Source organism: Cornus florida, unplaced genomic scaffold, assembly GCF_030987335.1.
Source record: "Cornus florida cultivar Cherokee Brave unplaced genomic scaffold, ASM3098733v1 CherokeeBrave_3.0.0_Hap2_Chr11, whole genome shotgun sequence".
Classification (NCBI taxonomy): Eukaryota; Viridiplantae; Streptophyta; class Magnoliopsida; order Cornales; family Cornaceae; genus Cornus; species Cornus florida.
The window spans coordinates 107,281,043-107,306,290 of NW_026775581.1; the positions used below are offsets into that span (position 1 = coordinate 107,281,043).

General features: G+C 39.2%; 1 protein-coding gene across 1 annotated transcript; it reads right to left on the reverse strand.

Annotated features, from left to right (window-relative positions):
• Positions 1–1,182: 1,182 nt before the first annotated feature.
• On the reverse strand, positions 1,183–24,400 carry LOC132283058 (metal tolerance protein C4). Its single transcript, XM_059784939.1, has 13 exons — positions 23,912–24,400; positions 23,734–23,782; positions 20,511–20,643; positions 20,348–20,403; positions 19,711–19,825; positions 19,543–19,600; positions 19,327–19,445; positions 18,454–18,573; positions 8,293–8,394; positions 8,144–8,216; positions 2,272–2,339; positions 1,599–1,659; positions 1,183–1,520 (listed from the first exon to the last, which is right to left on the reverse strand). The coding sequence occupies exons 1-13, from the start codon at positions 24,261–24,263 to the stop codon at positions 1,396–1,398; spliced, it is 1,431 nt and encodes a 476-aa protein (XP_059640922.1). The 5' UTR covers positions 24,264–24,400; the 3' UTR covers positions 1,183–1,395.
• Positions 24,401–25,248: the final 848 nt, after the last annotated feature.

The window sequence follows — 25,248 nt, forward strand, 5'->3', positions numbered from 1 at the left end:
AATTAATAAAAGAGTCTATACTTCTCTCATGCTTAAGAGTCAAATGCCATGACAGTGATAGGGAGCAATTGCATACGACGGCTTTCGCAATATATCTCAACCTAACGCGGATCCAGTTCAAATCTTAGTTAATAATTAGTCCATCCAAAATTACCAATTATGAACTATTTATGATTACTATTTATATTCATGTATTGATCGCCATCACATACATATATAAATATCTCTTGTAATCAAGTGGACACTATCAATTCCATAATGAATCGAAACATAATATATTGAATTCACCAATTATATAAAGTATAAATATTTCAGATATGTTAATATATGTCACTTTAATTCAAATAGGAATTTGTTATGCCAGGGCATATAAATCCCAACAAAACCGACATAGATCTGAGATTTAGCCGGGTACAACAAAAACCGAGATAGATTTGAGATCTAGCAGAAGAAAGAATAACAGATCCATCCAGTCTAGCCGAAAACAAGCCAAACAGAAACAAATCTAGTAAAACAAGAGCAAAAACAGCATAAAAACTACCCACAGAGTGTACGTTATTATTACACGCCGATTTTATTTGAATTATCAATTTGTTGTATTATACTATTTAAGGACAAGTGTGGGAGGAACAAAAGATATGTTATTGACTTACTAAATGTTACTTTCACAATTGAATATTTTATTTAAATATTCATGATTTAGGTGTTTCATTGTAACGCCTTTTAAATCTACAAGTTAGTTTGTTTAATTTTAGAGATTAAAATTTCTACTTCCTTTTATTTTTTCAACAATATTACAAATAAGAAAACAAATTCACATCAAATTATTGGAGAGAGTTAATGCCGTCGAAATTTTCATGTACATACAAAGTTAATTGGACATTAATTCCCTGGAAGAAAAAAAAAATATTTCTTTCTCATTTTCTATTAATTTGTTTCTTAAATTTTGTAAACAATGTATATCTGCTGTATGAACCAATTCCAAACCATTTGCACACAACATTGCTCTTAATGCCCCGGCTCTTGCAAGTATCAAGTCCCGAACATTTATCAACATTAAAACTCTTTCACTTACAATAATAAAATCTACATCGAATATTTTTTTTTGAATTTGTGCATAACATTTCATGTATGCTTCACAATTCTTTAAAATTTCAAACCAATATAATTTAGACAACCACAGAGAGAAAAAAAAAAAACGTAGATCTTCAAATAAATTTTAAACAAGGGAATTCAAATATCAACAGAAAATAGAGTCACTATTATCATTTATAGATATTTTAACAGAATGGCTGCATGAGACATGCTAGAGGCCTTTCCAATGACATCTCTTGTTGAATGTTTAATATTTCTTGGTAATATAAGAAAAATAATCCACAATTACAGAATTGTATATCAGGGGGGAGGGACAATTGGATTGTGGGCCTCGATATCGACATGCCGAATACCGGGGACGATGTCCTGGATTTCCTTTTCTAGCCTGTCAACTTCACTCCCTAGAGCTGTAACCACTTCTTCACCTGCCATAAGAACTAATTTTGTTCATTATCATGCCTTAGGATCATAGCATTTGATGAATCATTTATGACTATCTTTACCATAGTTTGACATCATCTTCAGCAATGAAGAGTCATCATCTTCCTTCGCAGCTTCCCGGAACTGCATATATCATGACAACAATCAACGCCTGCAAGTAAATATGCATGCTAAAAGTGCACGAAAAGATTTCAATTCAAAACACCCAACCCCACTTGCATTACAGCAAGGTGGTTCTATTGCATGAACACCATAACGGTAGGTACAACGCCTGGATAATGATGAAATGCATCTTATTGATGCTGTATTAACACTAGCCGCTGATATAACGGTGCTTGTCAGAATATCCATTTTAGGAAACCCATGGATACGGTACCTGTTCGATGCTCATCACCTAGCTGGATTCAGACCAGAACGCTGATTTTTAAATGGTCATTCCCAGACATTACCACCCCACTCAAAGAAAACACGCCTTAAACTGTCAAACATGTGAAACATACAGAACTGATGGTGTTTGTGGTTCCAATTCAAGAAAATGCACTCTGATGATTTGTCATTTACATATGAAAGAAACTCTAAAGTAGATTTACATTCTGCAGTGATGGCTAATGAAAGTAGTAGTTGGCTTGTTTATAAAACAATAGAAAGTAACTACTGATGCCTGAAAAAAACAGAAACCAAAATGCAAAAGAAGGAAGAAAAATAAAAATAAAAACTAAAGAATAAAATAATAACCTGTCTGGCCCACTCTTCACGTCCGGTCCTTTTAAGATAATTTTGCACCAGCACCACGCCATTGAAGTCTGCTCAAATGAAGTTCCATCAGACAACATCGAGGTCCTAAGAATGCGAATGTAAATGGAAGACTAAACTAATTTCATGCACTAATATTGTATATCCAGGCATTTTTGTGGTACTGTTAAAAGCCTTAAAAATAATCAGTTCCATTCTCAAGTGCAACTTTTGCAGCTATCAAACGCAACATCTTAGACTAGCTCACATGCATTCCTCAAGTGTGAATTACTATAATAATCGTCTAGAAAGGGCCACAGTGGATCAGGTTACAGTGCAAGCCACTGATGTTCATGACATTAATAAAAAAATATGTTTTAAGAGTAGAATTACAATATAGAAGAAGTAGAAAATTGTGTAAAATATTGAATGAGATATTCACTCATCCACAGTTCTAGTATTTATAGATAAAAATAGCACATGATCATATTACAAGAAAAGCAATTAAATCAAATCACAGCATATTTCATGGCATATTGTAAGCATAATCAAATCTGCTAATGCGGTAAGTCATTCCATAAATCATGGTTATCATATCTGTTAACACCCCTCCTCAAGTTGGTGCGTGGATATCTGAAACGCCCAACTTGGATAATACATTCTCAAACAAAATCTTGCTGACGCCTTTGTAAAAATGTCTGCAAGTTGCTAAGAGCTTGTGACAAATAGAGTGCAAATTTGACCAGAGATGATCTTCTCTCCAATGAAGTGACGATCCACCTCTATATGCTTAGTCTAGTCATGCTGAACGGGATTTGTTGCTATGCTAATGATAGACTTGTTGTCGCAGTGGAGTGAGAATAGAAGCGACACTGGAAGACACAAGTCTGTCATCAAGATTTTCAGACATGGCAACTCAATACCCAAGAGCCAGAACCCTATACTCTGCCTCTGTACTAGATCGAGAGACAACATCCTGCTTCTTACTATGCCAAGTTACCACCAATAGTGGTACAATAGCCCGAAGTTGACGTCCTATCTGAAACTGATCCTGCATAATCAGCATCTGTCTAAGCCTCAACACGTAAGTGACCATGATTGGCAAACAAAATACCACGGCCCGGATACCCTTTTAAGTTGCGAAGGATCCGAATAGCTGAATCAAGGTGAGGGGTACGAAGGGAGTCCATGAATTGACTCATGACACTCACGGCATAAGCAATGTCAGGTCGAGTCATGGATAGATGAGCTTCCCCACAAGTCATTGATACTGACCAACATCTGACAACAACTCCCCCTCAGAATCAACCAATCGATGATACTGCTTAATCGGAGTATCAACAGGATGAGCGCCAAGCTAATCAGCAGCAAAAAGCAAGTCAAGAACATACTTACGTTGAGAGATGAAAATGCCAACCTTGGAGCGAGCCAACTCAATGCCCAAGAAGTACCGAAGGGGGCCAAGATCCTTAATCTCAAACTGACAGTCAAGATAACTCTTTTTTTTTTTGTAAGTAAATTTTATTGAAAAACCGCTCAAAAGGGGAGCGAAACCCAAGTACAAAAAAAACAAGGCCAAAACGCCTCAAGCCTTCAAAGAGGCCAAAAAAACAACCAACTCCTCAACAGATCGACAGTCAAGATAGCTCTTAACCTCAGCAATTCCGGTAGTATCATATCCGATAAGAACAATATCATCAACATACACAATGAAAGCAACTGTCTTACCGCCTGAATGACGTAAGAACAAGGTATGATCAGCTGCACTCTGATGGAAACCAAACTTGAGCATGGAAGTGCCAAAGCGATCAGACCAACCTCGAGGAGACTGCTTGAGGCCATAGAGGGAACAACGAAAACGACAAACCATAACAGAATGAGCAGGAGAACAAAAGCCCAGAGGGGGAACCATGTACACCTTATTCTGCAAATCACCATTGAGAAAGGCATTATTGACATCTAACTGAAATAGAGGCCAAGATTGAATCGCAGCAACGGAAAATAAAACAAGGATGGTATTCATCTTAGCAACAGGGGCAAAAGTCTCTTGATAATCTATGCCATAAGTCTGAGCATAACCCTTGGCAGCTAACCGAGTCTTGTAACAAGCAACTGACCCATTTGGATTATGCTTAACTGTAAACACCAAACGACAACCCACAGCCTTTCGTCTAATAGGAAGCGGAACCATGTCCCAAGTCTGATTTTTCTCAAGTGCTTGTAGTTCTTCTGTCATAGCATCACGCCATTGAGGTTGTGCTAGTGCATCTACAACACTAGAAGGAAGAGGAACCAAGGCAACAGAAACAAGAAAACTCCGATAGGAGGGTGAGAGAGCACAATCATAAGCAAAATTAGAAATAGGGTATGTATAAAAACGTTTACCCTTTCGAAGAGTAATGGGGCGATCATCAAGCAAAGTAATAGCTTGAGAAGGCGGAGCTGCTACCGAAGGAAAATGAACAATTCCCCCCACTCGAAGGGTATCATGAGGAGGAATCATAGAAGACGAAACAGGTAGAGGTAGAGGAATTGAAGACGGAAGAAGGTGATTTTCAATTATATCAATGGGAACCATTCACTTTGAGAACCAACTGAACCACTATAGTATGGTGTATGCTCAAAGAAAGAAACATCTATAGATATAAACCGCCGACGACTGGAAGGATGGTAACACCTATAACCTTTTTTAGAGTAAGAATAACCCAAAAACGCACTTCAAAGCCTTTGGGTTAAGCTTTGTACGAGTCTGCCCCAACTACTGAACAAAGCATACACACTCGAAGACTCGCAGAGGAATCAAAAAAAGAGATGAATTGGGATGTGAGATTGAGAGTGAGGCTGCAAAGTTAAGAACCCTAGAAGGAGTCATATTAATGATGTAAACAACGGTAAGAACTGCATCTCCCCAAAATGAATGGGGAACATTCATGTCAATGTAGATTGCTCTGGCTAAGTCAAGGATGTAGCGATTATTTCTCTCGGAACGGCCATTCTGTTGAGGGGTTTTAACATTAGACATTTGATGCTCAATCCCAAATTTTGTACATAACCACTGTACCTCCCCATAAGTGTACTCCGTACCCTGGTCAGATTTGAATTTTTTAATGGTACGACCATATTGAGTTTGAACCATTGTCATAAAAATTTTAAAAATGGTGTACACCTCATTTTTGGTTTTCATAAGATAAACACATGTAACACGGCAATGATCATCACGAAATATCGAAATCCAAGACTAGAAGTAATTGAGCAAATACCTCACACATCTGAATGAACAAGATCAAAAGGTGTTAAAGCAGATTTATTACTACTAGCAGGATAATTGGAACCACCATGTTTAACCAGGTGACACGTCTCACAGGATAAATCTGCAACTACCACGTTACAAAATAAGGAAATAAATGTTTTAAATAACCGAAAGAAATATGTCCTAAATGCATGTGCCAGTGCATAAGCTAGGCTTTATTAGATGAAACAGAATTAGAAAATGGAACTGAATGTGCTTGAGGAGACAAAGAAGCATCCAACAGGTATAGACAGTCCATTTCACGCCCACGGAATCGTTTGTTTCAATCCTCAAAATTACAGATGAGAGGGAAAGAACGTTATACTAAAATTTAATTGTTTAGTAACGCTACTAACAGAAATAAGATTTGTAGTCAACTGTGGAACATGAAGTGCATCTGACAAAGTTAATGAATTATTCCCAGTAATGGATGATGGATAGCCATCCGCAAGGCATACTTTGCGATGGCCAGAGCAAATACTATAAAATTGGAAGAATGAGGGCATACCAGTAATATTATTTGAAGCACCAGAATCAATAATCCATGGTGTCGAATATGTAGATACGCTACGTGCAGACGCAATATTACCTGAGTCGGCATAAGTGGAGGTTGGCTGAGATGATGCCTCCATTTGGTTGAAGAATTGTTTGAACTTGTCCAAATCAGCTTGAGTCAAGGTAACTGTGGGAGAAAATGCAAAGGCAGAGTTGTCAGGAGTTGACAACGAGACTAGTTGTGAAACAAAATGTGCAGAGGATCGAGGTTGTTGTTTCTGTTGCAGTGGGCATCTATGTAGAGCATAACAACGAGATTTGATGCAACCAACTTTTCACGCAATGGTCACATTGCCCACGTTGTCATCCGATAGGAGGACAGGTGATAGAACTCTGAACTGACTAGGATGGTGCAGTTCCTGAAAGGTTGGGAACCCGAACTGTCATAGCAGAACGATTAGCAAAAGCAACACCTAATGGATGAGTACGGCTCTCATCTGACAACACATAGGAGTATGCATCCTCAAGAGTAAGGAATGAAGATAAGCCCAATAAATGAACACGAGCATACTCAAACTCGTCGTTCAACAAGGCAAGAAACGAAAACACTTGATTCTTCTCCACAATCCATGCATATAAAACTACATCATCTGGATCCTTCCAAGAGTGGAAGGAATCATAATATGACATTTCCTCCCAAATAGTAAGAAGTTTGGCGATGTAACCTGAAATTGTGAAGAGAAATCCTGGTGATATCTCGCCCCAATTGGAAAATCTGTGAATTATTCTGCCTGTGAGAATAAGTGCGTTGAACTAAATCCCAAATCTACTTAGTAGTCTTCATAAACATATAGCCAACGACTATGTTTGGTGCATCGAATTAACTAGCTAAGACATAACCATAACGTTATCTGCAAACCACTATGGATATGCCTTCTCTGACTCAGCAGGCTCTTTCTCAGAACCAGTATTATAGCCAATCTTGCTTTTTTGACTAATGAACATCTTGCCAGACTGTGCCCAAATCAAATAGTTGGAGCCATCCAACTTCACTGTGGTGATTTGAAGTCCTGGATTTTCTTATGAGTTGGTGGGAAAAATGGCATCATTACCCACAAAACTTGAGCCAAGAGAATTAATAGTCAAGGACCCTGAATTCTAGACCCTGAATCTGCCATAATCTGTCACCCGACAATAAAAAACTCCAAAAATACCACAAATTTTATTAATAAATCAAAGGGTCTCCTCAGACCATTACCGAAAAATCCAAATACATACTTTTTTAAGGAGCGTTGTCTGCTTACATATAGCTAAACAGCCTCCTTCTTAATATCCGGAACCTCTGTGTAGACTCAAAAAGACAACCTATCCCAATTTACCATACCTTAGAAGAGTAAAAAATAAATTGTAAAATTTAAAAATACCCGTTTTCGATCACAAAACAGCAACATAGAAAAACATGTATAGGCAACGTCACACGATGTCACAAACAGCCTAAGGTGGTTGTTACACAAGTAGCAAGGCTGCTAAAAGTTGTGGAAAGGTGTTGACTCTGATACCAAGTAGAAATACAATAAAGAAGAAAAAGGAGAGAATTGTATAAAGGCTTGAATGAGATATTCACTCATTCACAGCTCTAGTATTTATAGATAAAAAGAGTGCATGCTCATATTACAAGAAAGAAAATTAAATCAAATCCAAATCAAATCACAGCAATTCTATAGCATAATCAAATCTGCTAAATACAGTAAGTTATTCCATAAATCGTGGCTATCATATCTGCTAAGAGTGAGTCACAAGAATCCAGATCTCTCTCAAAAGACATTTGCAACAAGAGATGGAGCATAGCATAGCAGATTGAAATTCAGAGGAGATTCTATCATCAATTATGGAAGTAGCAGTGGATACATGTAGCAACATGCCAAATATACAGATGATATTGGTAGGTGTTTTGAAATTTTAAAATGTCAACAAAAATATTAATTAGTATTCCTATATATTTCATATCTTGTTATGTCAACACTTATACAGAGAATTAAAACCCTAAGGTCATGAAAATTAGTTAAAATAGGACATGACAAAGAGAATCACCTATTTCTGCCTTAAATCTAAAAAATCCAGGGCCGATGACCTCGCTTTTGCAATCATATAGAGCATCTACAACCTGCAACAAAAGCATTAAATTTATCACCAATTGGTAAACACAGCTATAGGGAAAGAATCATCTGGTGAAGTTGTACCGGGTCATTTCTCAAGAAATGAAGAACCCTCTCCATATCATGATCATCAATTGCTCTACCAATCAATGCATGACGATTCCTCTGAATAAGAAATATAGCCACCTGCATTTAAGCTTCAATAAGATAAGCCTAATAAAGTTTGTTCACAAACAAAATTATCTTCAATAGATAATCATTCCTCTCAAACTTTCTCCCTCTCACACACGCTCTCAAAAGAAAAAGATAAAAATATATTTACATAATCTTAATGCATTACATATGTCTATCACTAATAAATGAAATTGACAAAATGACATAAAGAATGCCACCTCCTTGTTTGATCCTCTACTAATCTGGAAACAGTTGACAGGTTGATATATTATCCCAGACAAAACAAAATGTCCCAGGCAATAAGATTCACTTGGTGAGTTTTAAATGCATTCATGTCTGTGTTTGTACAACTGTATTCCCTTTCCCATATACTGGGATAATATCATTACAGCACAATAATTCCTTCAATGTCTATCTTCATTTTTTACTCTGTACCATTTAAAATACGAGAAAAGGGTCATAGTTTTACCCTTTTGACCCTTCACATTTTAATAGTGTAAGCCTAACTTTAAAAGGCTGCATTTCATCAAGGTAGTAGAGAAAAAAATTAATTACAGATGCTGTTAGTCATGTCACCTAATTGTATCTGCCTATAGCTTGACATCACTACTAGTAAAATTAGGGCACCATCCTGGGATGTGCAGCAAGAGTCGTTGCTATTATTCATTGTAGCTTGTTCATCCAATCAAGTAGGCACCATCTATAAAACTAATTGCTCTCTGCCACACTATTTGGCTTAAGAGATATTTTTCCTTCACAGGGTCATGCACTATAGTGCATGATAATTTTTTAACTTTTTGGTTGCACAAACTCCGACTGTTTTTCAAATTAAAATAAAATGATTCTCAAAAGCCTCAAAACTCAAGCCCAGTAAATATTCAATACTTACACTTCACACTCGAAAGTCTCATATGTGTACGGGCAGTCACTAGAGTTCCATAAAAATTCCCAATGGACAAAGGAAGAAATAGACATCAGATGCTATAATATGGAGATTCTTTTTTCCTTAGCTGCTATAACTTGTAGATTCCAAGTATATAAAACTATGCAGTATATAAATTTTGGGTATCAGAAATATAGAAACTTCAAATCCCAAGACTTTTAAGCCAAAAATCCCAGTATAGTTCAGAAAGTTTCCAAATTACACAAAAAAACTGAAAAAGATATTTGCTTTGGTGGATCTATTTCTGAGACATACATAGATTCTCAATTTTGTTTATAAAAATTGTGAACATCTTTTGTTTTATTTTTTTTCTTTTTCTTTCTACTTTCCTCCTCTTCTTTTTTTTTTTTCCTTTTTTTTTTTTGATCCCTGTAGAACTGGCGCATCTAACTAAATCCGTTGGAGTAGCTATTAGCGGCAAAACTTTGTGTTCATTTGTTATCAAAGATAAGTCTTTATGGGATTATAAATTTATGACAACTTTTTTATCGAACAAATGAAACCAAAGTTATCCATTAATTTTCAATATCCAGGATGTACCTAAATACTGTAAAATGTTCCTTAATTGAACCTGACAATCAAGAACGATTCCAAATAATGCTTGATGCGCTGGTAAAATGCTCGGACTGTCAAGCGTGAGAACGTGGGTTTTGAATCCTGCAAGCAGCAACCAAATGCAAATAAAGCCAAAGGTTAGGTTTGTATCTAGTCCACCCCTCCCAGCACCCTCGATTAACGGAGGCCATATTGGGTAATGACCCAATTAAGATTTGTTACGTATTCCCCGGCATTCCAACATATTCTGATGCTAAATAACTCCTCAATCCTAAAGTTGGTGTTGTGGCTAAAGGGACTTACTTTTCTTAAATTCTTGTCATGAAATAGGATTTGGTTGGGAAAAGGACCTATTACACTATTACTAGCAAATTTCAATTCTCTTATTATTAATCCATGGTGTAAGGTTAATCTATCTATTAAAATACTCTTTTCTTTTTTTTTTTTGAAAAGTAAAATGTATTAGAAAGCGTTCAAACGGGGAACGTGTCCCAAGAGCTATATAGAGGGCAAAGCTAGAGACAAGGTCCTAAGGACCCCACCGAACCCAAAAAATCAATAAATTCATCAATGGATATACAATTTCTCCCCAAAACCCAACTAAAAAGAGAGCTAATAATATGAAACTTCAAAGCCCCTAAGGAAGATTCCTCCCCTTCAAAAAAAATCTTTTATTCCGCTCCTTCCATAAGTACCACCAAACACAAAGGGGAACCACCCTCCAACACTCACAGGCGTGGGCTCCCACACTACAACCTCGCCAACCGTCAATCAAACCCCTCGAAGACTGAGGCATAACCCAATGGACGCCAAAAAGGCCAAAGATAAGACTCCAACAATCGTGAGTTACACGGCAATGCAAAAGAAAGTGATCCACAGACTCGCCACTCCTCTTGCACAAACAACACCAATTAAGTGTAATCTGTCTTCTCTTTCTCAAATTAGCCAAGGTCAAAATCCCCCAAACAGCAGTCCAAACAAAGAAAGCCACTCTGAGGGGAGCCTTGGAACGCCATACCGTCTTCTAAGGGAAATTAAGACCATGAAAATCAGAGAGACAACAGAATAGGGATCGAACCTCGAATCTCCCCTGAGAGGAAGACACCTAAACCAGAAAGTCAGTGCCACTACCATATACCTCTTGCCCGTACAACTCCTCTAACAGACCTGCAAACTCATCCAACTACCAATCCAGAAAGGAACGCCGAAAACGCAAATCTCACGCGAGCCTACCGTTATCAAGCCGATAACAATCTACCACCAAAGCATATCTATCCACGGCAGTCCGGAAAAGTTTGGGAAAGGAACGAGTCAACGGGCGATCACCACACCATAAATCCTCCCAGAATCGAACTCCCCCTGCCATCCCGTACTCTAAATCTAATATATTTAGAAAATTCATTCCATCCCTTACGAATGAATTTCCAAACACCTATACCTCCAGCGAATCTTACCAGATCAGAGGACCACCCGCCTCTCTCCTCCCTGTAGCGGCACACTTTCGAATCTCCACAACCAACTTCCTCCAAAGACGATGACGCTCACTTCCGAATCTCCACAACCACTTTCCGAAAAGAGCCCTGTTGAAATAGGCCAACCTCCTAATGCCCAGACCTCCCAACGGAATTGGCCTGCACACTTGATCCCAACGAACAAGATGATACTTGAACTACTCCTCCCGTCCACCCCAAAGGAAGTTCCGTTGAAGTCATCAATCCTTTCAACTATAAAGGCGAGAATCTGAAAAAAGAGAAAAATTATGTAGGGAGGCTCAACAGTGTACTCTTTAAAAGAGTAACTTTCCCGCCCTTCGAAAGATACTGCTTCTTCCAACCAACCAGTCTCCTTTCAAATCGCTCAATCACAGGATCCCAACCTCCTACCCTCCTTGACGGAGCACCCAACGGCAAACCCAAATAGGAGAGAGAAAAAGAGCCCACCCCACACCCAAGTACTACAACAAGAGATATGGTGTCCTAAACCCCTCCCCTACAGGGACAAGCATGCTCTTTCCTACATTTATTTCAAACCAGAAACTGCCTAAAAACAAACTAGGACACACCTAGAAACCAAGGTATCATCCACAAACAGTAAATGAGAGATCTCCATCTGATGACCCGAGTCTCTACCGATCCTAAAGCCCCTGATAAAACCCAGATCCACTGCCCTTCTCAACAACCTACTGAAAGCCTCCATAATAATAAAGAATAAAAACGAAGATAAAGGATCGCCCTGTCTCAAACCCCGAGAGATACCAAAGAACCCCATAAGAGATCCATTCCCCTGAATAAATAATCTAACTGAGGAAATACAAGCCTCAATCCACCTCTTCCATCGCTATCCAAAACCCAACCTCTAAAGCAGATACAACATAAAGCTCCAACTGACATCATCGTACGCCTTCTCAATATCAAGCTTGCATAGAACTCCCGATTCACCACTGCTCAGCCTAGAATCCACACACTCACTGGTAATAAGAACGGAGTCAAGAATTTGTCGACCACCAACAAAAGCGTTCTGGGACTCTGAAATAACCCCATCCAGCACCTCCCACATTCTCAAAGCAAAGACTTTAGCAATAAACTTATAAATACACCCCACAAGACTTATTGGTCTAAAATCCTTAACATCAGAAACTCCACCCTTCTTAGGGATAAGGGCACTAAAAGAAGCATTCAACGACTTCTCAAACCGATCGGGGGAATAAAACTCCTGAAAATGTCCATAACCTCATTCCTAACCACATCCCAACTCTCCAACAAAAATCTCATAGTAAACCCGTCCGGACCCGGAGACTTATCACCATTGCAACTCTTCAATGCCTTCAACACTTCCACCTCAAAAAAAGGATTCTCAATCCCATCACTCTCCATAACTAAGATTGAATCAAAATGAAGACCACTGACCCTGGGTCTCCAACCACAGTCTCAGAATCGAGCCTATGATAATAAGAAGCAATCCCCCTACACACGTCCTCCTCCCTACACATCTCCACTCCATCACACAGATCTGCCCGATATGGTTACCCCTCCTATGGCCATTAGTGAGCCTATGAAAGAATTTCTTATTGCGGTCTCCTCTTTGAGCCATAGAGCCCGAGATTTTTGTCACCATGAAAGATCCTCCATAATGGCAATCTTAGCCAAACCCACCCGACTGTCTGTTCTCCGGGTACGCTGAAATTCCACAATACCGCCCACCCTTTCCAACAGATCAATCTCAGCAATATAAACAAGCGCCCAGTTCTTCCTCCATTCTAAATTCCCGAACACCTCATTATTCCATCTTTTAAGCTCAGTCTTCAGGAAGCAAAGTTTCCCAGCTAAAACAAACACCAAGAGTCAACCACAGAAGCCTCCTCCCACCAGGACTGAACCCTCCCCTGAAAGTTATCTGCTTTAAGCCACATATTCTCGAATCTAAACGAAGATCCTTGAGCTCTCAAACCCCCATAATCCAGAACCAACGAATATGATCCGAAGTCATCCTAGCCAAAGCTGTCTGAACAACATTCGGAGATTTTTCCTCCCAGCCACCTATAATCAAGAATCTATCCAACCTGGAAAGAGCAGGCGAATCCCTGCCACTAGACCAAGTGAGAACCTCACCCTCCAAAGGTAAATCAATAAGATGGTGACTATCAATAAACTCCGAAAATTGTGACATAGCCATTGTCCATCTCCCACCAGTAGATCTCTCTATCGGGGACCTTACAACATCAAAGTCCCCACCCACACACCAAGGAAGAGACCAAAACCCCTTCACAAAACTGAGCTCCTCCCAAAGCAAATGTCTCTCACCATCATCCACCGGCCCATAAACCCCGGAAGAAAGCCCATCTAAAACCGTCCTCCGCCAAAAATAAACACACGAGATAGAGAATGTCCCTCTCCAAATGTCCACCCGAGTCAACCATCTCATATCCCACATGACAAGGATACCACCCTGAAGCATCCAACTCCACCCAATCCACAAACGTATCTCCCCAAAGGCTCCTGGCCACCCTATCCGTCATAAAAGCAATCTTGGTTTCTTGTAAGCACACCACATGAGCCCCCCACTTTCTCACCGCCAACTTAACCACTTTCCTCTTGTCCGAGTCATTTAGACCACGGACGTTCCACGAAAAAATTCGGAGCTTCATGAGGAAACAAAATCATTCACCACCCCCTCCACTCCTCCCTCTTCCTTTCTACCTCACCGACCACTCATTCCCCTCACAATTAATGTAACAAATAAGATTCTTCACCTCCCTTTCCCCTTTCATGAGGGGGGGTTCTTCCTTCTATTACCCCTCCTCCAGGACTTTTTCTTCGCCTCCCTTGCTCTCCCCTCCATAGTCGCATGAAGAAGCGAAATAGCTTGTTCCTTTTTTCCCTCAAAAGAGGCACCCAACAGTTCGCTAGTGATCCCAATATTCTCCTTCACCCACTCCTTACCTAAGTCAACATTCTCCTGCACCAAACCAGCCACCTCCAAACCAACCTGTCTCACCACAGCCAAAAGATCAACCACCCCCAAATTAGCATGATCCTCCTCTGCCCACAGGATTAAATCAAGAGGCCCAACTTGTCGGTCCCTCACCCCACTTCCCTCCCTGCACTCCATCCCCTACACATTATCTGCACACACCATCCAATCAATAAGGCTATCGCCCACACCTTTCGACCTCGCAAACTCTGGGTTATTAATGTCAGAAAAAAACCTATGTTTTTTCAATTCCTGAACCAACAAAGTTGCCGACTCATCGCTAAGGGTGATTTGAATGTCCTTACCAACGCACACTGTCATGTTCTTTGAATTTCCACACACCCCATCCATCTGAGGCCTCAACCTTACCACAGAGCTCCGAACTATCAGTCCTCAAGCAATTAGGCTCCGATAGCCTCCCCACATACCCGCCAGAGAAAGAGGACTGAACAGAGCAAGAAGAATCAGAGAGAAATCCAGAAACCCCCAAGGTATTCAAATTAGCATCGGACCCAATCGACACAACTGACGTCCCATCCCTTTCTGGCATCGCAAACACCCTAACACTACCCGGAACCAACACAGTCACCACTTCCTCTGTTGTCGCCTCCATCACATGCGTTAAAAACTGAGGTATAACCAACTTCACACCACAATCCTCCCCCACTCTCACCACCCCACAAGGAGTAAAAGAAGGAGGAGCAAAAGAGCTCTGAGAGTGAGGTAGGGAAAACTTACCATGATCAACCGCCAAACTATTATGGGCAACCCACTTCTGTTTATCCTTTCTAGTCCATCTTCTTCCAAAACCTCTATGGGTGCAAGTACCTGTTATCTGGGTCAAATCAAGAATATATAGATATATATGGGGTAATATCACTAAACAATGTGAGGAATACAAAAGAGATGAATAAGGGAGAGAAAATCAGTCCAACTTTGGGGTTGAACTGATGGTAGATGAGAAGAATAGTTCCTGAAAAACTTGGCAGAGACCGATTATGGAATTCTTGTTGATCTCTACTGTTCTGCCTTTATCCTTTCCTTCACCCTCCTTTTTATAGCACTAGGTACTCAAGCCTTTACCCATTGGCCCCTCTGTGGGGCATGGTGCCCCTATCCCTAGCCTTTTCGGACCTGTTGTCAGGTCGGTGTACCTTTTTCCACCCTTTAGTGCCTATACCGCCAAAAACAGGCATGGCAATCATTAAATGTGGTTTGGCATATTAAGGTCTCTGCATTTGTTTCAGGTTTTCTCTTCACTTTTCCCCAAGTTGGGTCTACCATCGCAAGACTTGAAGCTGATCTTCCATCCTCCATTCCAAATATCCCTGAAGCATTCCCAATGGCCTTGAAGAGTCCTACCACTACTCTTTGTCATTCTGATCGTGGGGCGCTTGAATAAGCGCTCCTAGGCTCAAAGCTCTAAGTCCCTTGTTTAGCAATTCGTGTTCCTAGAGTCAGAGGCTCTACGCCCATCGAGCGACTGCCCTACCCCAGCCTATCTTAGGACCATCGATTGGCATGTCATGAGATCGAACTTCTAGGTCCGCCAATCAACGATTTTTTTAGCCAGATCAAGGTTCCCAGCCATCAACGGGTGGTTCGTGGCTTGTCGACTTGAGACTATGTTCTCAAGCCATCGACGGTCGACCGGCAATTCATCGCTGGATCGAGGTTCTAGGCCCATCGATCGATTGTTTGGTCAGATCGAGGCTCTGGGTCCCACGATCAACAAGTTGTGGCTTGGTCGGATCGAGACTCTTGGGTCCATCAATCGACAAGTTGTGGCTTGGTCGGATCGAGGCTCCGGGTCCATCGATCGACAAGTCACGGTTTAGTCGGATCGAGGCTCTGGGTCCATCGATAGGCTAATCATGGCTTGGTCGGATCGAAGCTTTGGGTCCATCGATCGACAAATCGTGGCTTGGTCAGATCAAGGCTTTGGGTCCATTGATTGATATTTTGTAGCTTGGTCATATTGAGGCTCTGGTCCATCGATCAACAGTTGGATTGTTTTCCAATTCCTCGAGGCTTAGTTCCTTGTTGCGAACTTATCGCTCGGCTATTGATGTTTTTGCTGAGCTGGTTAGGGGCTTGTCTATCGACCAAGTGTTAACCACTTGTTCCTGCTTTTTCTTAAAGCTTGAGGTGGCCCGTACCGAGATGACGTCAGACTATATTGACTTTTGCTGACGTGGCATCACTTATATCCACAGTGCTCTAGTCCCTCCCTTCCATCCCTAAAAACAAGGCCACCATCATCCGTAGTAGCACAACCAGAATCAACATGGAGCAACCCAAACCTATTGTCGGATGTCATCTTTTTGCAACTAGCACCGTGCCAGAAAAATTTCCCCACCCTACCAGCGCCGTTAATGGTGGAACTGACCTTCATCCACATATCCTTGTCGGCTCTTGACCAATGCCTATCATCAGAGAAAACATCCGACTCAACAGTGGGCCTGCACAAGCCCTTCTGCAACGAGGAATGAGAATGGACTTGGACTGGCCTTATATCCTTGGACCTCCTCCTTCCATCTGGGCTGGGCTTCCCCCCCCCCCCCCCCCCCCCCCACCCCCCTGCGGACACTAAAAAGCACTTAATTGGGCCCCAAGAAACAACTCTTTCTTTTGATTGGGTAACAAGACTTTTAGCAGGCTTAAAATGTTAAGGCCCAGAACAAGAACAACTCCCATTAAGCTTGGGCTTATTGCAGCCACACCCATCAGCAGTGGAAGAACTATGGGCTTGCCCATAAATAGGCCCATAGTTCATAAATCCTAAACAATCTATCCAGCCCACAAGTGCGGAGTCAGGAACTGACTTTATTGCCCTCATTTTTTTCACCCATTTCAGCCTCATGTTTGTCTACAGCCAGCCTGAAATTCAACATTTAACAATCCACACAAAACATATAGGTCCAAAATTTGGGACATTCTCATAATTTATATAGAATTATTTCATAGCAAAACAGAGAACTTTACTATTGTATAGTTAAGAGGGTATGATATCATCATAAACAAGGAAAGTTGGTTAGTCCCTAAATAGTAACCCATGGATATTTTCAACTTTATAGCCAAAAAATGTGAGTGCTTTCTTCAGCCACATTCTGGAACTTTTTTGTTGCCTTGTCTAGAAAGTTGTTTCCTCAAAACTTCCTTGTCCCAAAAGAATGTACCCAAGTCACTCATATGCAGGACAAACGAGTTGATAAAGAATGATCCACCATTTGCTATTTTCCAACTTATGCTGATTCAAGAATTTGTGATGAGGATTTCAGTGACGAATTTATCCATCTCTTTGGTCTTTCTTTGCTACTTCTGATTCACTAGCTCACAGCACATTTCTATTTCTTTCTCGTACATGCAGCTGGTACCACGCCCACAAGAACCTGGGGTTGGTGTCATGGTAGAGGAGAGCCAAAATAAAATTTGTAGTCACAACTTTACAGCATGGACCATAAAAAATTTCCATTTGGGCTTTGGCTGTGGCTCTGAAAAAAGATCATTCATGCTATCCATAGTGACACGATAATTTGTGCAAGTGGCCTCTAAGAACCAATCCAATTTAAGCAGGGTGGATAATCATGTCAAGAAGCCATGTCTATGTTGAGCATGTCAGGCACAAACATGGATCCAATCATCCAACACGGTTATATGTGGTTCTTACATATATAGGATGAAAATTAGTTTTTAAAATCAAATTTTATAACTTCAAACATATGCAGAGCAAAGGTTGTCAAGCAGTAGTTCACTGAACTACAATAAATTTCCATCAGCAAACTATCCAATGACAAATAAAAAACCTCGAGATCAAGTAAAACAGACTAAAATTAAAACTCATATCTAGTATGACGCAAAACATTACAAGCCTTCTAATACCAATGGCAAATTTAAAATATGGAAGGGCCACACTTTTTGTGATTGAAAGACTGCTATCAATTGCCACAGAATATGTTAAGTTAGTAATGATACCTAATTTAACAAATAAAAATTTGATCACTGAAAATTTAGCTTGCAAGCGATACAGTAGCAAGGTTATACATTTTTATTAAGCCAGAAAAAGGAAATTGAAGGATAATATGTATTAGCACGTCACATACCAGTCCAAGAAGGTTGCCCACTACAATCGAACCAATGGGATCATAAATTGGATTCCCTGTGACATTAACAGCAACCAATGATGCAGCAGCAATAGCAAGGCCAGTAACTGCAGCACCATCCTGCATGTATGAATCATATTAAGTGGAATAGATGAAGATGGTAACAGTAGCATAACAATTTGGTATGGTTAAAATAAAGGTGCAGCAGCAATCATTGCAGATCATAACAAACTACCTCAATATTGATAATCATAGCAAGCGATGTAGTTAACATAACAACTTAAGAAAAAGGGGGAGGGGCAATAGGAGCAAAAGAAGATGAAGAAGAACACCCAAACAAGAGAGAGAGAGACAGAGAGAGAAGGAAAAGAAAATGCTACGAAATCTTAAACGCTCGGAGAAAAAGTAGTTCATAAAGACATAAAGTGTGACCTTTGGAGCTTCTTGATAATAAGACATGGGATGGCACAAAAGAGAGCTCTATAAACTACAACAAAAAACAAAATTTTACAAGTTTAAACTTGCTGTTTCTCTCGAAAGTGGATAAGCTTTCCATTAACAAATTAGTACTTCCTTCTCTAAATTTCTCTCCAATGGTTTCAAAGCAGGAGGATTCTTCAATTTCAGTTCATTCCTTATGGATCCAGGAGATTGAAATTACAATGTCCTTCAGTACTTTGGTTAATGTTTCAGGTGTATGCTTTGTCTTAAATGAGACAAAGTAAGATGCTACAAGTTTAGCTCATATACACCATTTCTGACGTCATAGTCAATAATTTTTATAATAAGTCACATATTCAATGAGACATAAGATGAGGATAAAAATATTATCACCACTTAACTTCAAACAACAAGAGGTGAACAAACTATTACCTCTGTCATGACTGCAACAGATGTGGGATCATGACCACGCCAGACATAGTCTCTCACTTTCATTCCTTCTGCAGCTGCACCTTTCCTAACAGCACGTATGGCCACAAGAAGGGAAGCACCTACAGAAAATAAGGAGTTATTTATGAGGAGAAAAAATGGAAAGAAACAAAAAGAAGGCATTCCGGCAGCCAACTATTACAATTCAATGAATTGGACCTTCAATAATGAATGAACCAGCAATCACCAAAGCTGCATACTTAATATTTCCAGGGGGCTGAAGAAAACATGCATGTAAATCAATAAACCTCAATTGGGTGCAACAAGGGAGCAGCTAAATATCATGAATGAGAAAAATGGATTTGATCAAAATCAATTGCTTGTTACCTGTGAAGTCCACAAGTTCTGAACCCCATTAACAATTGTAGCACCAGAACCAAGACAAAAGATACCAACGGCAGATATCAAAGACCAAACAAATCTTTCTTTTGAATAACCGTAACTGAAAATGTAAAAGAAACTGATTCAGTGCACTCATAAACAATCAGCGTCTGCATACAAATATATGTAAGAGTGCATGTATGTTCTTAAATTCTATATGAAAATTCCATCAGCCACTCAATCTTAAATTGGCCTTTGTATTCTAAGAAAGAACACCCATTTGTTGGAGAAGTAATATGATCGCTATGAAGTTATTCAGCTTTTTAACTCACCATCAAACACTTCCAATTTGACTGATTTTTCATGTTGCACCAAAAGATATCACAAGGTCTTCATTGAGTACAAAAATTAGAAAAGCGAAAAAATAAAATAAAATAAAAAGAAGCAGTGATCATTTAACACCAAAAACTGCCAAAAGAGGTCCTGCAAATTTTGTGGTTTCTACAGGTAAGCATTCTGTATCTCTAATATCAAATAAATTTGGATACGTATGTAAGATGTTATAGATGAGAAATAGTCATATGCCAAACTTTTTAGTACAGAAATATTAATGATGTCATGGCTTGTAATACAGAACACTCACGGGTGGAGAGCATCCGGGGCACGTCTTGAACTACTCAGACCATAAGCAAGAAGTGCCTACAATGTGAACATAAATTAGATTCTCTGCATTCATTAATTATCCGATAGCATTATACCACAAAATAAGATGTTCATGCCAGCAGGGAGGTAAACAGCACACATACCTGATTTGCAAAATCTGCAACCGAGTGCACAACTTCGGCCAGCATGACATGACTTGAGGTGGTTAACCATACCCCAAACTTGAGAGAAAAAACAAGGAAGTTGCACCATAATGCAGTTGTGACAGCTTGCTGGCTAGAATTAAAATATTTTAGTCAATAAATAAATGAGAATTAAATTATTATATTTGTTAGGACAGTAAAGTAAAACATTATGAGTACTCAAAATCTTCAAATGGAAGCAAAAAGTAATGTGTTAAGATAACAGGTTAAAATGAAAATTATAGAGCCTGCTACTCTGTAATTATATAACATTCAGCATGGTAATAAATATGCAAGTATTAAGGACATTGTCCACTGTAGGCCTTGGATCCAGTAATAAAGGAGAGGGATAAGGTAATAATGGGATAGGCCTCAAGATCAAAATTTACATAGCCCAAAAAGGAAAATGTTGAGAAGGACATTATCCCTTTCCATTATTAAAATGGCTCTTAAGTTATTTATATTATATCTTAAGTCATCTACATAGACATAGATTATGTATGTAACCAAACTAGTATTAATTTTAAGACGATATCTTTAGGAGTTTTCCTTTATTTCCCTTATCTGGTTTACATATCTAAATCCTTTTTATCTATAAAAATATTATAAAACAAATCCTACTATCCTCAAATACCCATTTCTATGAGGCATCGACATATTGTGATTAGTAAGACTGTAAGAACATAGTTTGAACAGCTGAAGCTGACATCCAGTCAACAACCATCAGCATCGTTAACAGCTGAAGCCATCAACTTTAGGTACAGAACGTGATTTTTAGTCCATCTTATCCTCCCAAATATAATCATAATTATTTGCAAATATTACTTTAAAGATCCAGATTTATAGTTTTGACTGATCTGGTGATGGCCTGAAGGGTGATCTAAAGTTCGCCAATTTAAAATGAGGATAAAACACCAATCAACCACAGTTAAGCTGCCAAGGAGGAGTTTTCTACCTATACTTGTAAGTTGGCTACTTCATCCATCTAAGGTCTGTTTAGTTGCTGCAAATTTGCCTAAGTTCATAATTTTCACCAGCAGGAGTAATTGGTAGTACGGTACTGGACTTAATAGAGAATCTATTTAAGATGAATTAATATCCATACAGCTACAGCCAAAATCTACAAAACACAGACACTTTCTAGAAGGATCTGTGTTTGTGTTGGACACCAACACTTCTCATACACTCCCTTGTACACATGTTTGACATATCCTGGAAGCACCATATTTTAAAAATAAAATACTTGGTTTCAGACAGATGATTGAGACTTCTTGAACATGTGTTAATATGTGCCCGATAAACCTTGAATGCTTGATAAGACTTTCTTTTAGCACAGAAAAAAAGATGAACAATTGGGGGACAATCAAATTAAAGTTTTATAGAAAATTTAATGACCATATTTCAGAAACGAGTATATGGAGGGCAAATTTAATAAAAATTCGGATATTGATAATATAATGATAGCATTTCAAAACCAAAGGATTACTCAAAACAACCACTTTCAGTATCTAAGATTGATAATACAAAAGGATGGAAGGATAGGTAATGATGTAACCAGTAGAATTGGAGGAGGTTGGACATTTTGGAGGCAAGCTAATGGGATTTTATCTGATAAAAGAATAACAGATAGGCTAAAAGGTTTATGTGATCAGTCAATAACACATAGGCTAAAAGGTATACTCTATACGACCGTTGTAAGACCAACTATGTTGTATGGAGCGGAGTGTTGGGCCCTAGAAAAGAAACAAGAATGTCTTTATGTAGCTGAAATGATAATGTTAAGATGGATGAGTAGAGTGATTAAAAGAGATAGGGTCACTTATTAAAATGTGAGAGGAAAATTTTAGCCTAGGGGCGCGAGGTCAAATGAGGAAGACTAGTTGTAATAGAAGGTAAGAGACGGAGAGAGCAGCTAAAAAATAACATGGACGATGTTATTAAAAATGATTTTAATAGAAAAGCTTGGAAAGAGAGGTTTCATGTGGCCGACCTCTTTCATATGTGATTAAGGCAATGATGATGATGAAAATCTTACCCATTGGTGAGAAAATTTGAGATAGTAGACTTTAAATGGTTTGGACATATACATCATTGACCTAGGGACGCACGGTCAAACGAGTGTAATAAAAGGTAAGAGACAGAGAGGGCGGCCAAAAAATAACATGGGATGAGGTTATTAAAAATGATTTTAACAGAAAAGCTTGGAGAGAGAATTCATGTGGCCGACCCCATTTATATGGGATTGAGGCAAGGATGATGATGATGATGATATCTTAGAAACAAAAAAAATGGAAGTTCTATCAAAGGATTGCAAATTGGAGTAGAAGAATGAGTGATCTAATTATGTGCCTACATATACATGTTCATGTATATAATCCTATATAATATACACACACACCTACATTCACAAACACCCCACACAAATTTACGATGTGTCCTTTTTATGTCTCTCTCTCTCTCTCTACAACATTGGTGATTATGATTATAATATTGATAATTACAAATTTCATTTGCAATCACATATATTTATTTTTCCTCTCTAATAATTTGATTTGATATATATATATATATATATATATATATATATTACATATTATTACCTTGCCCTCAGGGTGTATGTGCCTACCCTTTTAAGACTTTCTATCTCAAACATGTCTGTCTCATGTGCTATATGTGCTTCTTCGGTCAGCATCCACAAAAGCAACGTCTCCGGAACAATTTGCACAACATAGACTTCAGTGTCACCAACACTACTAATGTTATTATCTGACTAAAACCACTTCTGCCAGGTTCTGTTACACAATGACCATTTGATATTTTAGATTTAGTTCAAATTACACTTACCTCCCGTGAGGTATTGCATAATGACATGGGTCTCCCCTTCACAACTCCCCTAAAGAATAAGTTTTCAGAAAACAGGTTTAAAATGTAATCCTTGGAGAAGAACAGTGAAGCAGCCCTCTGCTTGTTACTTGAACTCATCCCAACAATATTGACATTTAGTGGAAACAAATTACGAGTTCCAACTGAATAGATAACGGCCCAGTTCCAGTTCGTACATTGCCATTGTATTTTGAACCGTAAAATGAGCATAATATTTACTTCATTGGCAAATGTAAACTCATCCGAACACAAAATCTTTTACACTGAAGAAAAAAGATTAACAAGGGCAAACACACTTTACCTATGATCATCGACTTCTATCTGTATTTTTTTAGCCCTAGTCAAAAAACCTGCATACGAAACCAAGTAAAAACTTAGTTATCATCACAACACATGTCACGAAACCAAGTCAAAAAATAGCTATCATCACAACACATATGAGATAATACATACATTCAGCCATTAATCAGATAACTTACCCCGGTGGAAGGAGTACTGGTGATTCAAGGCGAATGAAACTGGAACTAAAGAAACCACTACTCGTTGCGAGCAATTTACAGGGACAAGACCTCGCAATGCAAATGAAGAAATTAAGGAGCATCGTCCTTTACTGAACTGAGTGTGCGAATCAAGTTGAAACCTATGATGGTCGGTGAGATCGTTCGGCGACGCAGATGAATGAAATGATTTGTGAATTTCAGAGAGAGGAGAGAGGGCTGCAGCAGAAAATCGAGAGCCGAAGGAAGAGTAATCGTCGCGAAGGCGAGAGAGTAAGCGAGACGCTCGCATCAAAACCAATCTAGGGTTTGTGATTAACTTCTTCCTCTGCATGCTATGCTGAAAGCAGCATTTCCATGCAATGTGAGGGATAAATTCGAATTTTAGGGTTTCACAATGATGACAGTCGACTACAACAAGAGTAGACGGTCCCAAGATTCTCTGGTGCGGTATATACTGCTTACCCTGACAGAAACCAAACCCGTAAATATAAGTGGATAAACCCTAGCTTATTTATTCCAAAAGCCTAAATTGTTGTGTAGTGTTGCATACCCACTCATTTATGCTTAATCATTTTCTCTTTTGAATTCGTTACCCATGTAACATTATTTGTTACCCAAACTTGCAACGCCCTTATTGCTATCGGGCCAGCCTGTCTACCCGAATGGATCACCCGGAAGCCCAATTTGGCATGGCAACAGATAAAGGAATAGATCTGACTTTGATACCAACTGTAACAGATGAGTGCTTGCCCATTTATCTAAAACTTTAAATTATTGGGTAATATTACATATCCATCCATTTATACCTAATCACTCTCACATCTGAATTCGATGTGGGACAAATACCCCTTGTAACAATAGGGACGGGAATAACAATTATAGCGCTATGTCTCGGTCGCCCTCCTCTCTAACTTTCCTCTCTAACCTCTCTCTGCAATAACCTCTCTTCCCCTCCGTTTTCTCCCTGCTCCCTTCTGTGGGAGTGGGAAGGTACCGTTTTGCCTCACACAGCTTCAATAAACTCAGCGTGTGTAAATAAGTTCGCCCTGTGGGTGTTTTCACGCCGTTTTTGCTTTTGTTCAGCTATATCTACAGAAAACACATCTCAAAATGAGTTTCAGCTCATGTTTGGCTTGTTTTCGGTTAATATGGGTGGATCTGCTGTTTTCTCTACGACTAGATCTCTGATCTATATCGATTTTGGTTGTCCCTGACTTGATCTGATATTTTTCACTTGATTTGATCTTCTGTGGGTTTGGATGGTTTTCCCCTATCGGAAGCGCCTTGTGGATGTAACTTCGTAGTTGTTGCCTTGA